Below are 16,975 nucleotides of genomic sequence, written 5' to 3'. Positions count from 1 at the left end.
CAGCATCACCTGGGCATCTTCTGGCTGGGGAAAGCATAGGAGCAAGCAGGAGTTGCACAAAGCTCCCCAGAGCTCTTTGGCAGCTCTGGTTTGCAGCTGCGACTGCTGATCACAGGGCTGGGCTTCTTCTTGTTGAGGGGAAAGAGGACTCTCTTTGGGCTGATGGAACCCTTCCAGTGGCAAAAAGAACATTGCTCATGTTATTGACTGAAGTGGGATGAGGTGGAGTGGTTTCCCATCTTGACACCTAAAAATATGCATCCTGGCACTTTCTCAGCACAGGCTTCAGGTAGGTCTCTGCCCCAAGCCTAAGCAATGGCAGCAGTCTGTGTACTGACGTGCATCACCAAAACTGGGGTTGGGAGGACACTTTCCTGGAGGTGGGATCCTGGGGAAGACAGGGGAGCATCCTTCTGAGTGTCTTCTGGGCATTGCTGGCCCAGCAGCCGTGCTGGGTGTAGCAGCCATGCTCTCAGCCCCCCACCCTGGGGTGAGCCTCTTGCTGAGCAGGGCAGAGGAGCCCCACACTGCCCTGGAGGTGAGAGCTCACTGCCCTTTCAGAGACCAGTCATGCATTCCTCAGACCCTGGCACACAGGGATCTCTCTGGGGACTTTGCTGCAGCCGTAGGTGCAGGGGGCTACCCCTGTGCCACACCTGTGGTGGTGATGAGATGTGGCATTGCTGTGCCTCAGCAAGCAGAGACACAAGCTTAAGACCAGTCCATGGCCTCATGGTGGCCTATGCTCTGCCCTGGCATTGTTCCAGGGAGAGCTGAAGTCCCAGGCAGCAGCCTCTGAGCCAGCACCTAGAGAAATGAACATATGGCTTTGGGCATGCCTGTGCCTCCCAGGTGTGTGCAGTTGCCTTGCTGTGCCAGGGTCTGCTCTGCCACACACGTACTCTAAATCAATAATGCTCTGCTTCAGGCACCACTTGTTCTGGGTAATAGTAGGACTTTTAAGAATGACCACAAGGCTCTGGGGATGGCAGCCCCATCCTGGCTGGAGAGTGAAGTTATATCCCAGAGCAAACAGCTTTGGAACTGCGCCCAGAGGTACTGGAGGACCCTGCCATCCAGGGCATTTTATTAGGAATTGCTCATATAGGATCCCATGCCCAGTGTGCATGTTGAGAAAACTCCACTGTGGACTTCCCATCCAGGTCCACACCAGCTGTCACGTGTCCTGTGGGAGAGGTGTCATCTCACAGGATGGGAGGCAGCTGCAGAGCAGCACCGACCCTACTCTGCCATGTTCCCTGCAGGGGTTTTGTCCAAAGGAAGAGTCCGCTGTCCCTGGCATGGAGCTTGCTTCAATATCGGCACAGGTGACATTGAGGACTTTCCCGGCCTGGATAGTTTACCCAGGTTCCAGGTGAGATCCTTGTCCTTGCAGCAGAGGATATCGCAGAATCATGGGACGATTTGGGTTGGAAGAGACCTTAAGGCCCACCTCATTCCACACCCTGCTATGGGCAGGGACACCTTCCACTATCCCAGGTTGCTCCAAGCCCACTCCAACCTGGCCTGGAACACTTCAAGGGGTGGAGTAGCAACAGCTTCTCTGGGCACCCTGTGCCAGGGCTTCCCCACACTTACAGGGAACAATTCCTTCCCAATATCCCATCTAACCCTGCCCTCTGGCAGTGGGAGCCATTCCCCCTTGTGCTGTCACTGCAGGCCCTGGTCCCAAGTCCCTCTCCAGCTCTCCTGGAGCCCCTTAAGGCACTGGAAGTGGTTCTGAGGTCTCCCTGGAGCCTTCTCTTCTCCATGTGAACAATGCCAGTCCTCCTCAGGGCTGGTCTTGATTCCTGCATCCCTTAGCCTGGACAGATAAGGCAAATTGCTCACATCCAGATGCAGCAGCTTGCATTTGCCCTTATTGAAACCTTATAGGATTCCCATGTGGTCAGTTCTCCAGCCTGGCCACATTCCTCTGCATGGATCCCTTCCCTCTAGAGCATCAACCACACCACTCAGTTCTGTGTCATCCACAAAATGACTCTTTTAATTGGGATAAGCATGGCATGGAGCAAATATTTTCCAAGGATGTGCTGGTGTCACCAGTGGAGGGCAGCTCCTCATCCAGCTCCTTCCCCTCTGCAGCTCCCTTGCACCCACCCACAGGCATCAGACACCTCATGGGAACCTGGGAGTGCCCAGTCTAGGAGGTCTCTGGAGTAGGAGTGGGGTAGGAATGAGAAACCATATATAAGCTTTGGCTAGAAATCAGGTTGCACACTGAGCGTCAGTGTGGGGCTGATCTGAGGCAGGAGATCTCACAGCCTCGAGCTGGGATGAGCCCTGCCATGGCCTGAGCTACTCCTACAGGTGACCCGGTGCTGCTAGCCCTTGTTCCTTAGCTGTTGCCCAGAGGGAGCCCTTGCTGCTCTGCAAACCAGCACTGTTCTGTCGCCCCCAGGTGAAGATTGAGAAGGAGAAGGTATACATCCGAGCAAGCAAGCAGGTGAGGGGCCACTGACATCCAAAAATCAAGGCCAATGCTTTCATTTTTTTGCTGTATGTGCATGGGGGTGGGGGAAAATGCTTATCTTTGATCCTCTGGCCTGGGCAGAGTGAGGTGTGAGTATCCAGTTTATATGGAGGTACAAGGGGAGCAGGGCAGAGGTGCTGGGTCCCCCTTCCAGCCAGCCTCCCTGCAGCTGCTGGACACCTGGCTTGAGCTGTCCATGCTTTCAGGTCTTACAGGTGTTTGTCCTGCACTTGTTTCCTTAAGTTTCCTATGTTTCCTTATGCTCAGAGCAAATTTTAATTTAGCAGGCCCATGGGAAGAGGCCTCTTCCACCAGCCTGGTGATGGCATGGTGATGACAGAGGCCACTTGTGCTCCCTCCTGAGCCCACACCTCAGTTCCTGCTGGAGAGGAACCTGATGCAGGGGTAGAAAGGACTCTTGCTCTGATGGAATGCAGAATGAAGCCCATTCAGGCCACTGCCATCTTTCTTTCCAAGAAAAGCCTTCTTTTGATGCATGGTTGTATGTACATTTGTGCAAATCCAGTGGCTCAGAGCCCCAGTGGGCCCTTAGAGCACTTGGGTTAGATCCAGAGATGTCACCTGAATGGCAGCACTTCAACTCCAGCTCATTTGGGAATGTGACGAGGGGAAAATGGGTCTATTTGCTCTACCAGGAACAGATTTTGGCCTCTAATGCCTGGGAAGAGGGGGTCTATGCAGCAGGGCTACACTGGCACAGGTCCATGCCTGTGCTCTGGCAGATTGGACGAGTCCATCAGCTTTGGATATCAGGTGTACAAGCTCTGCTCAGGTTCAGGATAAAATTCCTGGCAGAGTTTCTTCATTTTTGTCTCACCTTTGGTGCAGAATTGCACAAGGACACACCTACTTTTTCTCTTGCCCCAACACCACCCCAGCTCTGAGTGGCTGCATGGCTTTGCAGAAGATGATGAGTTTGTTTTTCTTTTGTACCTTGTAAGGGGCAATGCACTCGACACTGGAATGGTATTTGGATGAACAGGGGTTTGGAGTCCTTGTTTAGTACAAGGGTGTGGTTGTTCCCTTCCTATCCAAGCTGGTTTATGACACTGCTACAGTTGTCCCCATCCCTGCCTGGCTGCCCACGGTAATGCTGAGTAAAGATAATTGCTTTTCTTCTTCTTTTTGGTGGTGACACAGACTCTTCAGACACAGAGGAGGACAAAGATGATGGCAAAGTGCATCTCCTTGAGCAACTACAACCTGAGCAGCACCAATGTGCTGATCATTGGTGCAGGTAAGGGTGGCATATGCTAGGGTCACTGTGTGTCCCCTCCCAGGCAGGGATGCAGGGAGGGGGTGTCTGCGTGCCCTGCACCCTCTGTCACCCCTTCTGCATTCCTCCCTGTGCAAAGGGTCACACCAGAAAGTAATCCTGAACCTTTTTGTACTACATGCTAATGATCCAAAGGTGCCCTGTGGTCCAGTCTGTGGAGCTTTATAGTTCCCTGTTGCCATGCTTTGGAGTGAACCCTGAATCCTCTTCTGGCTACTCCCTTCCCAGTTACATTAGCAACCCCTGATTTACACAGATGATGAGTGTAAAGTCTTTTCAGGTCCTGTGGTGTTGATACACCTTTTTCTCTTGGACCTCGCACATCACCATCTCATTGCAGCTCCAAAGTTCTCACAAGATGCATCTCTGAAGAGAAAAGTTCTTCCACCTTGCCAGCAAATATCAGATCCCTGCCACAAATAGCAAAACTGCCAAGTTTTCCCTTCCCCTTCCCCTTCCCCTTCCCCTTCCCCTTCCCCTTCCCCTTCCCCTTCCCCTTCCCCTTCCCCTTCCCCTTCCCCTTCCCCTTCCCCTTCCCCTTCCCCTTCCCCTTCCCTTCCCTTCCCTCTTGTCCCAGCTCTATTTGTGCATTGCCATTTTTGTAGAAAGCCTGATGGGGTGAAGCCCATCTTCCAAGTTTCTGGAATGGGTTAGATATAAAGGCTGGGCCATGCTGGGGTGAAATGGAGGGTGGGAGTAGGACAGGAGTTTCTGTTCATGGGACTGGGAGGAAACGTCTGCTCCTGGCACATGGGTTGTTCTTACTGGAGTCTCAAGGTCACCAGATCCAAGCTGGATATTGAATCATCAAATTGGGATCATCTAAGGTGCATCTCACAGTCTGAGCAGAGGGGAAAACCAGCTTGACTGGCTTTTCCCATGCTGCTAGGTGACGTTTTTCCCTTCCTTGTGCTCTCGCTGTTTGTTGACTTAATGCCAGGGTGGGACATACTGCTGCCTGAGGCCAGCTGGAATGTCCTGGTGTGCAGCAGGTCTGGACAGTTGTCACAATCCTCAGCAAGGACACTCTACAGACAACATTAGCCACTGTTGAGGAAACTTTCTCAGGCTTTAGCAGATAAATTTACAGGTCTGTTAAAGACCAGAGTCTATTCTGGTGGACACCAAAGGAGATTTCAAAACTGGATTTGTGGGGAAGAAGTGTTGGGGAAAGAGTGCCCATCCAGCCCTATGTCAGGGACCGAGATCCAGCCATGCCCAGCAGAGCTGAGACCAGTTGACTGCAGTCCCTTGCTCATGTGAGGGTCATCCTGACATTAGCACAGTGTCAGCTCTGGCTCAGGGTGCTCCTGGCAGCATGCACAGTATGTCTACCCATCTGTCTCTTCTTCCATTGTCCCCCAGCTGCATCAGTGTGAGAGTCTTGTTAATGGACCAAACCATGATATGGTCCAGGTCCATCTTCTCTCAGTGGTGTTACAGAATTTGTGGCCCTAAAAACACTTATCATGGAGTGAGGCTTCCTTGGCTGAGAAGAGACTCCAGACTTCTCATCTGAGCTCTCCAGTCTCACCAGTTCAGTCAGGGAAAAAGGGACGTGCCAGCCAGGCTGCCAAGCTGCAGTGGTACAGCATGTCCCAAGGCAGCTTTTTGTTCAATTTAACAAGTTTTTTTCTGTGATTGAAACAAGTGAACAAAAAACCCTTAAAAAATAGCATGGAAAATGCTCTGCAGTGAGTCACACAACCAATACCTTGGCCATGGAGAAGGGAGGACTCCCTACTCTCCGTGCTTGGCCATAAATTCACCAGGCGCAGGGTGTGCAGACCCTTCTCTGACTAGAGAAGTCTCAAGGGTCTAAGCGGCTGCTTATGCCCTGGAGTTTGTCAGCGTTTGTAGGCTCCTAAACAGCACTCCTCAGTGTGTGTTTGTGACAGTCTAGGAACAGACAAGAGGGTTAATGTCATGGTCCATACACAGAGTGTCCCTTCTGCTGCCTCAAGCATCTGCTCCAACTGGCTTCCCGTGTGAGCTGTTTGAGTTGGGAGAGGCTGTGAGGTGAGGCCAGGGCTGCTGGAGGTAGTGGTTTTGGAGTCAGCCCCAGCGGGTTTAGCAGTAAAGGGCACAGAACTCCCAAGGCCACATGCACATGGCTGTCACTGGTCTCCTTCTCCCTTAGGGGCAGCTGGGCTGGTCTGTGCAGAGACCTTGCGCCAGGAGGGTTTCTCTGACCGGATTGTGATGTGCACCATGGACAGACACTTGCCCTATGATAGACCAAAGCTCAGTAAGGTTTGTATCACTCTGTGTATGCCACAGTTCCCCAGTTTTAAAATTTGCTCTAGGGCCTTTCCCTGCTATTATTCATTGCAGCAGCAAGGTTCTGTTTCATTAGTCTTCCTGTCTGTTTCCCTTCAATTTTCTTTCCTCTTTGCGACTGAAATATGAAACACAAAAAAGGAGTTGTTCAAACTACTCCAGCAGAAAAACAAGTGTATTCTTCCTTGTGTGGGTGGGCAGGCCCTGGCACAGGTTGCCCAGAGCAGCTGTGGTTGCCCCTGGATCCCTGGAAGTGTCCAAGACCACGTTGGACATTGGGGCTTGGAGCAGCCTGGTCTAGTGGAAGGTATCCCTGCAAATTGAAATGAGATGAGCCTTAGTCCCTTGCAACCCAAACCTTTCCTTGATTCATATGAATCATGAAATGATGATTCTTCCACGGATGTAATGGTAGCTGTCTTAGCCAGCTTGTACTTGGATGTGTTCTTAAAGTGTTTCTGGATCAAAAATATTTAAAGCAATGAAATGGAGCATGTGAAAAAATGGTGTTGTCTACCAGAGTTTTTATTAGTGCCTGTTTCTGGCTGCCCAGGGATGCTCTGTGCTGTAATTATGATGATTCTCAGCTGTCATCACAGCTTGATAACTTGATGGAAGTGCAAAGGTTGCTTTTTCTGGCACACATCCCATTTTGCATTCCAGTTTATAGACACAGGATGATCTTTAATCAGATTTTTTTGCTGCTGATTCCTGAACCTTCTTTGATGTCAGACAGCAGCTCAAGCTGGACAGCAGCATTTGACCTTGGAGCCTGAAGATAACATAAGGTGAACTATGTGTTCATCTTCATGTTAGGAATGCTTACCCATGGGGACTACTACAATCATAGCATCTACCTCTGCTTCCAGCACCCAAAAAAAAAGGGATTTTCAAAGACAGGCCAACATGCACATGGGTTTTGGGGAGCATTCAGACCATTTCTGTGCTTCTGTGAGTCCTGCCTGGGGTGAAGAGTAGCTGCCTGGTACCTGCATCCAAGCCTCACAGGAGTTGTGCTGAGGAGCTCAGAGAATCTGGGAGTCCCTCTTCCAGCCAGACAGCTCTTCCAAACACTTATCCCCATGTATGAGTCCTAGACTGGCTCTTCTTATCTCTGTTAAATATTAAGAACATTTCACATGCCAGAGATGTTGTACATGGTTTGTTAAATCCTCCACTAAACACCTCTGGCTGTAGTTGCTTTTAGAAGGTGCACAAAGCCCATGGAAGAGAAGGCAGAATTTTTGGGAAGAGGGTAGGAAAAATGGAATTTTTCTTAATCCTGTTGTGTGTGGGATTACACCTGTACAAGCTACTGGAGAAGGAGTGCCACTGCTAACTCTGTAAGTAGCAGAGCTCTTGCTCCCTGAAACTGCAGCAGTGCCCCTCCTCTGCCCTGCTGAATGCCTGTTATCAGTCTGTCCCCAAGTCCTGCCAAGCTGTTTCCCTTTGTCTCCTTTGGACCATGGCCTGTGTGTTGCCACATCTCTGTTACTGTCCCCAGAGCACGAAACAGCAGCAAAAGCCATGGTGGTTGTGCACTGTTGTGCTTTGCCCTTCCTGCACACTTTCACAGAGGGGTCAGGTGTTTCTCTGTGTATATGTGGAGCATTCAAAGAATTTGCAGTAAGACCTGTATGACCCTGCCCCTGCCTCGAGTCCTGTGACACCAGTCTCTCCTGAGCAGAGCATTGTCCGAACTCAGAATAAGGGCTTGTTCTTGTTGGTCTTATTCCAGCCCCTGACCGGGCCACCTCCAGAGAGAAGGATCTTGCACATCCATCTCCATGGGTCAATAGGAAGGCCCTTGATTCCTGCGTCCCCTGTCACTCCTGGGCCAAGCACAAACCTCATCCCTGTGTGGCATGAGAAGATGCTGCTGCTGGGCACTGTGTGATCTATAGCAGGGCCTGACCATGGCATCCGTGCCTGTTCCTACATTGCAGGCAGGGAGGGGTACACGAGCAGGGAGCAGCCTGCACACCCAACAGGTCACTTGATGCTCAGCTTGTTCTCAGCCTGAGTCTGATCTTGTGTCCGCGGAGTCGGGAGGACAGATGAGCTCGGGCTCAACCCTGTGTGTAAAGAAGATGTGCATCTTACCCCAGTGACCAGGGAAGGCTGGGAAAAGCATGAACCTTTATCTTGCAGATGAAGATGTGCAGATATGGGCCTCACCCCCTTGCTTCAGTGTTCGGTGGAACTTGTGCAGGATAACTTGGGTGCTTTTGAAAATGTATCCTTGTGTGTTAATGGTGCTTGTTCTTACTGCTCTTCTAGCTTCCATTTGCCCTGGTAACTGGCTGTTTTCCAAATAATCACAGAATGGTTTGAGTTGGAAGGGACTTCTAAAGATCATCCTGTGCCACCCCTCTGCTGTGGTTTTTACTCCTTTTATTAGACCAGGTTCTGCTCTAGTCCAGCACTTTCAGGGATGTGGCAGCCACAGCTTCCCTGGGCAACCTGTTCCAGGGCCTTGCCACCTGTGTTGTAAAATGAGGCTTTTCTCTTGCTCCTGTGAACCTGTGTGTGCTGGGAGGGGCTGCAGTTATATCTCCTTTGCTGACACTCCAAAGCACTTGCTGTGATCTTGCCTGAGCTACTCAGCACCAGCCCCATGCCAAACTGGCAGAGAAGGCACCAGAACCCAGACCAGCTTCTTGTGATAACTCCTGTTTGAACAGGCTTTCATTCCAGCCCTGTACAGCCATTCCCTTAACCCATGCCACAAGTGCTGACTTGTGCTGGTAGCAGCCATTTCTCTACTCACCTGTTCAATCCACAGCAGCTGACAGAAAAATGGCTTTTTTTGCAGTCAATGGATTCCCATCCTGAGCAGATTGCCCTGCGCCCCAAGGAGTTCTTCTGCACCTACGACATCGAAGTCCTGACTGAAATGCAGGTAAGGAGAGTCCTGTGTGTGCCGGAAGGAAAGTGCTGGTATGCAAAGGTTGTATTTAGGAAATGTGGCTGCTGTCTCTGTTCTTGGCTCACTGGATGCTACTGTGTGAATGTTGGGTCTCCCCCAGCCCCCCTCTTTTTGCCCCAGAGTGCAGGTTGCCTGTACTTGTTCAAAACACAGCTCCTGTGTTCAAAACACAATGCTGCTTTGGCAGAAAGGGCACGCTGGGTGTGACCATGGTGAGGCTATCTGTGGTGACCATCATGTGTTACCTGCCATTCCTCATGTGCATCTGGGGAGCCAGGTGCCATCTGATAAGGATAATCAGCCCTCAAACAGTGCAGACAATGATGGCTTAAATATTTCTCCCCATCATTGTATTTATATTGGGAGACCTTCCAGGATTTGTGAAAAGACAACAGGAATATTTAAGGTGTGGGTTGGCCAAGCTGTGGACATGGGGGGACTAAAATTAACAGACTGACTAAAAGCAACCAACAAACTAACTACAACTAACATGGAGGACTAGAACCTGACTGACAAGTTGATTGGGCTGGGACCTCGGTGAAAATCTGGGATTTCTTCCCTTAACGTTATTTAGGAATGATTTTAGGTGGCGGCTGTGGATGTCAAGAGCAAGATAGCTGTGTTCAAGGATGGGTTTAAGATGGAATACAACAAGCTGCTGATAGCAACGGGAAACACGTAAGCTTCAGACAAACATCTTAAAGATCAAGAGAAACTGTTTTATCTGAGAATGTGAGGAGTTAATGCCTGGGGATAAGGGAAGAAATGTGGCAGGTGAATTTAAACACTGAATTTGTTTGAGCATGGAAAACTCAAGGAACACAAAAGATATTGGAAATGTCTGTATGTATCTACATCTACATCTATATCTATATATCATCATCTATCTATTTCATATATTCTATATCATGTATTATAGAATCACAGAATCACAGGATGGTTTGTGTTGGAAGGGATCTTAAAATTCATCTAGACCCACCCCTGCTGTGAAGAGGGAACACTTTCCACTAGACCAAGTTGCCCCAAGGCCCATCTAACCTGGCCTTGGACACTTCCAGGGTGGTACCAGGACATTGAACATATTTTCTTTAACAAGAGCTCCAAGGTGGAAGTATCGTAATTCTTTTAGAGGGCATTTTTGCCACATTGCTCTTCTTTTCACTCCTTGATAACACTCAACCCTGACAACCAGATAATTCATTGCTCTGAATTTCCATCTTTCATTTTCTGCCAACCTTTAAGATCTTTTTCAGCAATTAAGGCTTAACACCTTGCTGTTGCAGCCTTAGTTAGGTGTTGCTGTTGCCCCATTCTAACAGACCCTTTGGAAGCCTTGGCCCCAGAATAGGAATTTTCAGGACTGAACCTGATCCAGCCACAGGGAAAGGTGGTATTGATGTGCTGGGATGCCGAGCATCACTCCAGATTGCTGTTCTCATTTGTGCCCTGGAAGTAGTGGGTTGGTTTGTTTTCGATTGGAGGGTTGTCAAAATTGGCAGTTTAAGCTGAAAATGAGGCATCCTGGCTCTCCTTCCTTGTGTTCCTTACATCGTGCCATAAAATCAAGTAGGAGAAATGCAGCCCCTGCATAATTTATCATCTGGGGAAGGGATGCTGTAGATCAGCCAAAGCAGGGACTCACACTGGAAACCAAAGTGCCACCAGTCATAGGCAGTGCCACAAGGTGTGAATAGCTGGTACTAGGGTGTACAGCATCACAGCCAAAATGCCATGTGCACCAGCCACCCAATTAGGTTCAAAAGAGGATTAAGCCTTTGGCAATAATTACAAAATCCTTATGCACAAGCTCCAGGTACACTGGGTTTTTTAGGGTACCTAAATTATTTAGGCTCTTCTGTCCTGTTTCCAGATGTGAGTCAGGTATGCAGGGGCCAGATATTTAAAAATATATGGGCTACAGTAAGTGCTGGGTGAGGGCACAGTTAAGCTGCTACAGCATCAGCAGTGTGCCTGTGAGAATGGAGGGTGTAGCCTGCATCTGCAGAGCCTTATCAAACTTTCAATATCTGGCTCCAAAGCACTGCTGGTCAGAGTGAGTTTTCTGTGTCCCATTAAGCTTCTGAAAAATTTGTGACATGCCAATAATTGAGCATAGGCTTGTAAAGCAACGCCTATCCTGCACTGGCTACACTGCCCCAGCAAAGAGCTTCCCTGGACCTGTGGGTACACCAGTCCACGATGGGGTCTGAGGTGGCTGCTCAGCATCCTCTGCTCCACCACTGGCCACCAGCATCTGGGTTTTTCCATGTTATGTCTCCAGCAACGAGAAAGGTGAAAAAAGGAAAATTGGGAATGTTCTTGGAGCCTGGAAGGGGTGTCTGCAGTCCTGACTGGGCACTGAACCACACAGAGTAGAGAAAAGCAGCTGTATCACCCTCAGTGTTTTTCAGGCCCAAAACTCTCAGCTGCAAAGGCAAGGAGATGGAAAATGTTTTCAACATCCGGACGCCCGAAGATGCCAATCGTGTGGTGAAGCTGGCCACGAGCAAGAACGTGGTGATTGTGGGAGCATCCTTCCTGGGTGAGTGCTTCCCTGGCCCGTGTCCCTGTCCCAGCTCTCCACCTCTGCCTGCAGATGGGTAAAGTCCTTTGCCCAGTTTGTCACTGCCTAGTTAGAGGTAACACCCTCATGAAATTGGACCTGGGGTAGTCCAACCTCCAGCCTCAGATGTGTGTAAAGACATTTCCGTGCCAAAGAAATTGATTTTTCAAAGAGGCTGGGCTGGCATGGGCATAGATATTGCTGATTCAGTCTGAAAAGCACATGGAAAGGCAAATACTGGTGCTCATGTGGGTCCAAATCTGGTGTGTCTAGAGCTGGCTTCAGTCGGGAGAGCCTAGTTGGTGGGTGGGAGCCTGTGGGCTTTTTCTCTTTTACATTTTAGCAGTGTGGTGAATTTTTAAAATGAGCAGGAAAAAAATCTTGTAGTTTCTTTGATGGCTCTTCTTTTTGCTTGATATGGTTCCAACAAAATTATTGTGGGTCCTAACAAAATAAGCGTGCGTCCTGCAAGCCTTAAACATATGGTTATTGGTCAGGGAATTTATTATAAAATGTTGATGTTTTGTTTTTCTTCTTTTATAAAAGATAAACTTGTTTTAATGGTTGAATCAATATGATCTACAGAAAAGCATGTGGTGTGGGGGCCCAATTGCAAACTGCAGGTCATCAAAAAGATTCCTTTCTAAATAACCCTCACAGACAGAAGATGTCTTGGTGGAGGTTCCCATGCAATTCCCAGCACCAAAATTCTACCATTCCGATGGAAGAAAACAGCCACTCCCAAGAGCAGTTTTCAGACCACAGCTGAGGTTGTCCCAGCCATAGGAGGAAGGTTTCCCTTGGCTGAAGTCCCTTGTTCCATGTTTTTCCCAGGGCACTTTGGGATTTCCTGGCCAGTTCCTCCCTTTAGTCTTTAAAACCTACATCTAAGAACAGCTGAATTGGTGTGATCCCTGGTGTGATCAGGTCTGGTGGCTCCCGAGTTCTCCCACGAGGGCAGCTCCAGCCTCCCCAGTTGGAGTGGGTGAGGCTGCTCCTTGTCTGCAGCCAGGGACACAGGGCAGTGCTGGGTGGGTTAATGTAGCTGTTTGGACCTGCTTCTCTTCCCCAGGGATGGAGGTGGCCGCCTACCTTGCGGAGAGGGCCCACTCGGTGTCCCTGGTGGAGCTGGAGCATGTCCCCTTCAAGAAGTTCTTTGGGGAGAGGGTTGGCCGTGCTGTCATGAAGGTGATCTTGCTTTCTCATCTGGGGGGGGGTTGGTAACAGAGCAGGTTTTGCTTGTTTCACTTATTGCACTAATTAATTTACTTCACATTTACTGACAAAGCTGTGATGGCAGCAGTTAGTGAGAATGGGCTGTATTTTCCCTGCTATGGTCCATGTGCTATGGAGCAACTTCTAGAGCCGTGCTGGGGCTGTGGGGATGCTGACCCCCTTAGCAGTGCAGGTCGAGACAAGCCTGCGGGGTGGGCAAGGCAGTGTAGAGGGCAGCAGGACATCAGGACCAGGGTGGTTCAGGGTCTTGATGTCCCCTGCTCTGTCCCTTGTCGTCCGTCCAGATGTTCGAGAACAACAGGGTGAAGTTCTACATGCAGACAGAGGTGTCGGAGCTGCGGGAGCAGGAGGGGAAGGTAAGTGGTGGGCAGGGGCAGCTCTGGGGGAACTGCTGTGGCATCCCCCAGAGCTGCCATTCTCTTCCCTTGTGTGGTTTTGCTCTCCCCTCTTTCCTATCCCCTGAAATTCACGTTCCTGGATTTGGCCCCCAGGAGCAAACGTATGCCAGGGTGGTGTGTGGGGTGACTTCATTGCTCCCACTTACCTCCTGCTGCTTCTCTAAGGAATTATGATCAATTTGCATTTCACAAAGGAGGTGAGCTGCCAGCTTGGCTTCCTGCTGCTACAGAGGGGTTTTGTCCCTAAAATAACTCTGTGCCCCCTGACCCTTGTGTCTCCTGCAGCTGAAGGAGGTTGTGCTGAAGAGTGGGAAGGTCCTGCGTGCTGACGTCTGTGTCGTGGGTGTTGGTAAGGGCTGTGTGGGTGCAGAGCCAGGGAGGGAGGGCAGAGAAGAAATTGGAGGGGACATGGCAGCAGGAGGTCACTGGGGCTGGGTGGCCAGGGGTACTGGCAGTGGTCTGCCAGCCCTGCTGAACTACCACACATGAGTCTGCATATCTAAAAAAGGCATTTCTAGAGCCCCCATCACAAAATGCAACTGAAAATATATTTCAGAAGTATTTTTTTTCCAGAAAAAAAACCCATTTAAAGCAGTTTCATCCTCACAAGCAGTTCTTTATTAAATCTTCCCCAAACTGAATTTTTTAATGTGTTTTTTTCTTTTTAATTGCTGCTGACAGCAATCAAAAATGTATCCCATACTATAAAATAAAAGAAAATACCCCACAGAATATTATGTATTTCTCCTTTACATTTGGGGGTGTGGGGGGCGGGAATTCCCTTTCCTTCCCTCTTCAAAATGCTGTAGACTGAAAGAATCACAGAAATCATTTAATTCTAGTTTTGTTGTTTTTATTGACTACATTGATTTGTGAAAAGGCTGGAAGTAAAACAAAAAAAAAAAGAAAAAATGAGAAGGAAGATGAAGGAAATGCACAAACTGGGGAGGAGTCTGAAGAGCCCTGGCTGGAAGCTCGAAGATTCTCTTTTAAATATAATTTTTTTCAAAATATCTATAAAAGAGAATTAAATTGAAAATTATCTCTAAGCACTAGAAAAGGGCGGTGTTACGGGCAGGTTATGGTGATGGCTTGGGCAGGATAGGGATCCTGAGGGGCCAGGGGCTGATGCAGTGGGGGCTCTGTAGGGTACCTAGCCCTGCTCCACATTCTCAGAGCAGCTGCTGCCTGTCCCTGGGGGCAGCCCCACTGTCCTGGCAGGAGAAACGGCCTTAGGATCAGCCCCCAGGGCTGTGGAACTCTGAACACTGCAGCAGCCACCTTTGGCTTCCCCCCAGGTGCAGTCCCAGCGACAGGCTTCCTCAAGCAGAGTGGCATCAACATTGACTCCAAGGGCTTCATCGTGGTCAACAAGGTGAGCCCAGGGGCAGCCCCTGTGGGAGGGAGAGCAGGAGGAACTGGGTCAGCTCTTCTGATCGATGAGCTTCCCTGGGGCTCCAAACTGCTGCCACAGGGTCTTTTCATGGCATTTTATTTTCATGGCATATTTACATGCCAGGATTTTTTTAATTCTTTGGGTTGGCCTGTGCAGGGCCAGGAATTGAACTCAATGACCCTTGTGGTTGCCTTTCATCTCAGGACATTCTGTGAGATGGTGAAATTCTGGGAGCATCACCAAGAGTGCTTGGGAAGCCCCTCTGCAAGTGGGAGTGTGCATCCAGACCTGGATGCTCTGGCTTAGGTCTGGCTCTGAGCTGTCCTGGAGCAGTATGGATATTTAGAAGGGAGAAAATTGAGATAGATACATCTTTTCAAGGATCGTAAAGGATCTCAGCCTTTCTCCCCACCACCAGTGACTGTGATGAGAGCGGTGTTGGAACTGGTGGGTGTTGGTTCCTTAGGCAAAGGAGCGTGTTGGGAAGCTGGGACTCAGTGCCATGCAGTGCTCATCCCTGCAATAAGCTGGGCTCTATCAGCCAACACCAACAAACCCCAGACTTCTGAGAGAGGCTCCAGGACACCAGTCCATGTGTCTTTTTACTGGATAACCCACTGGCCGAGGGATACTGTAGGTCCCTGCATGTGTGTTCTCATTTGAAAGTGAAGAAGGCTGAGTGAAATCTCCCGTGGGGGTCCCACAGCCAAGCAGGTTTTCCCTGTGTTCTGAAGGACTGTGGCAGCTCTGGACCACTCCAGCTCTGGAGTTTCTGTTCATGTAGGGTGCAAACCCCACTAATGCCCACCTCTGTTCCCCCCTGCAGATGATGCAGACCAACATCCCAGGGGTCTTTGCTGCTGGAGATGCTGTCACATTTCCATTGGCCTTGAGGAATAACAAGAAGGTGAATGTTCCTCACTGGCAGATGGCCCACATGCATGGTAGGTACTGTGCAGAAAAGAGCCTCTTCCAGATTCTCAGGAAATTTCCAAACCCTCCAGGGCAAGAATGAGACAACTGCCAACAGAGAGACTGGGTGGTTGTATTGAACATTTTGAAGCATGTGTATCTTATGCTGCCTGTTGTGCCTTCATCTGTCAGCATTCTTGCCAAGCTTTGCCTAACAATGTCTCATCACCAGCACAGAGGAGCCCAGGGACAGGCTTTCCCATATTCTCTTTGCTCCCTGGCACTGCTGCAGGAGCCTGCTCTACTCCTCACCCCAGGACACTTAGGAGCTCACATCCTAATGCCAGCCTGGCTCAGGTTCCCAGCTGGGCTTCCCACACTGCCAGGCTGGCCTGGGAGTGTTCAGCAGAGCTCTGACCCTTCTCGCCTCTTGTCAGCCTGGAACCGCGGGTGTGATGGGCTGTCCTCATAGCCACAGTCTCACAGGGAGGTTTTCTGTGTGCTGGGTGAGAGGTTTTGGAACCACAGCTCCAAATTCAGCCTTTGGACACCTCTCCCATGTCCAGATATGCTTCTGCAGCAGGGGCCATACCCCAACAGTCTCCAGGCCCTCCAAGGGTTTGTCCATCCCATCCCCATGTGGGTAGGAGCTCAGCACACTCTCAACCCTGTCACTATGGCACAAGGTGGGGGAAAAGAGTCTCATGGGTACATGGCTCATGGCAGTGGAGGTGACGAGTAGGAGCTGCACCACAGGAAGGAGTCTGAGACCATCCTTGTGTGTTTCCTGCTTTGTCTTGGTTGCTGTGTGGGTTTTCTCAGCAGCTGTTTTTGTTTTCCCTGTACTCTGTGACTGCTGGTGTTGATGCTGTGACCTGAGGGCAGAGCATGGAGCTTGCCCTGGAGTGGCAGTTCCCCCATCCCTGTGCTCTCTTGCAGGCCGCGTCGCTGCGCTGAACATGCTGGCCCACGGCACGGAGATCAGCACTGTCCCATACCTGTGGACAGCTATGTTTGGGAAGAGCATCCGATATGCGGGTACGGAGCTCCCTGGGGCTGCTGAGAGTTTGTGCTGGTGGAGGTGTCCTGGGATAGAGAAGCCAGGGTCACCTCCTTCACTGTGAACCCTCCCCACCGACCTCTGCCACAGGGCTGCTTCCCTGCCTGGCTTCCGAGAGGGTTCAGTGTCTCCTCTGAAACCTATCTGCCATGAAGTGCACTTCTCTAAACAGGATGGAGGATTCACTTAAATTAGATATTGGGAAGTAATTCATCCCTTTGAGGGTGATGAGGCCCTGGCACAGGTTGCCCAGAGAAGCTGTGGCTGCCCCAACCATGGAAGTGTTTAAGGCCAGGTTGGACAGAGCTTGGAGCAACCTGGGATAGTGGAAGGTGTCTCTGCTCATGGTAGAGGGTGGGAACAAAGTGTTTTTCAAGGCCTCTTACAACCCAAAACTCTCCTGTTGTTCT

The 16,975-nt window shown here is 50.1% G+C and overlaps 1 protein-coding gene across 3 annotated transcripts in view; it reads left to right on the top strand.

Moving 5' to 3' along the window:
* Positions 1 to 16,975, top strand: part of AIFM3 (apoptosis inducing factor mitochondria associated 3) — a 51,660-nt gene that overhangs the window by 27,666 nt on the left and 7,019 nt on the right. For all 3 annotated transcript variants that reach the window (XR_008439808.1, XM_053993598.1, XM_053993599.1), the window contains exons 5-17: positions 1,266 to 1,375; positions 2,423 to 2,467; positions 3,656 to 3,752; positions 5,932 to 6,044; positions 8,887 to 8,973; positions 9,587 to 9,678; positions 11,412 to 11,542; positions 12,636 to 12,751; positions 13,084 to 13,155; positions 13,483 to 13,546; positions 14,496 to 14,572; positions 15,420 to 15,537; positions 16,445 to 16,543. Coding sequence is in view for 2 of the 3 variants with exons in the window: in XM_053993598.1 (XP_053849573.1) it covers positions 1,266 to 1,375; positions 2,423 to 2,467; positions 3,656 to 3,752; positions 5,932 to 6,044; positions 8,887 to 8,973; positions 9,587 to 9,678; positions 11,412 to 11,542; positions 12,636 to 12,751; positions 13,084 to 13,155; positions 13,483 to 13,546; positions 14,496 to 14,572; positions 15,420 to 15,537; positions 16,445 to 16,543 (1,221 nt within the window). In the remaining variant the exon portion in view is untranslated. The remainder of the gene's footprint in view (positions 1 to 1,265; positions 1,376 to 2,422; positions 2,468 to 3,655; positions 3,753 to 5,931; positions 6,045 to 8,886; positions 8,974 to 9,586; positions 9,679 to 11,411; positions 11,543 to 12,635; positions 12,752 to 13,083; positions 13,156 to 13,482; positions 13,547 to 14,495; positions 14,573 to 15,419; positions 15,538 to 16,444; positions 16,544 to 16,975) is intronic.

Source organism: Vidua macroura, chromosome 18 (genome assembly GCF_024509145.1).
Source record: "Vidua macroura isolate BioBank_ID:100142 chromosome 18, ASM2450914v1, whole genome shotgun sequence".
Classification (NCBI taxonomy): Eukaryota; Metazoa; Chordata; class Aves; order Passeriformes; family Viduidae; genus Vidua; species Vidua macroura.
This window is presented reverse-complemented; position numbering and strand designations above follow the sequence as displayed.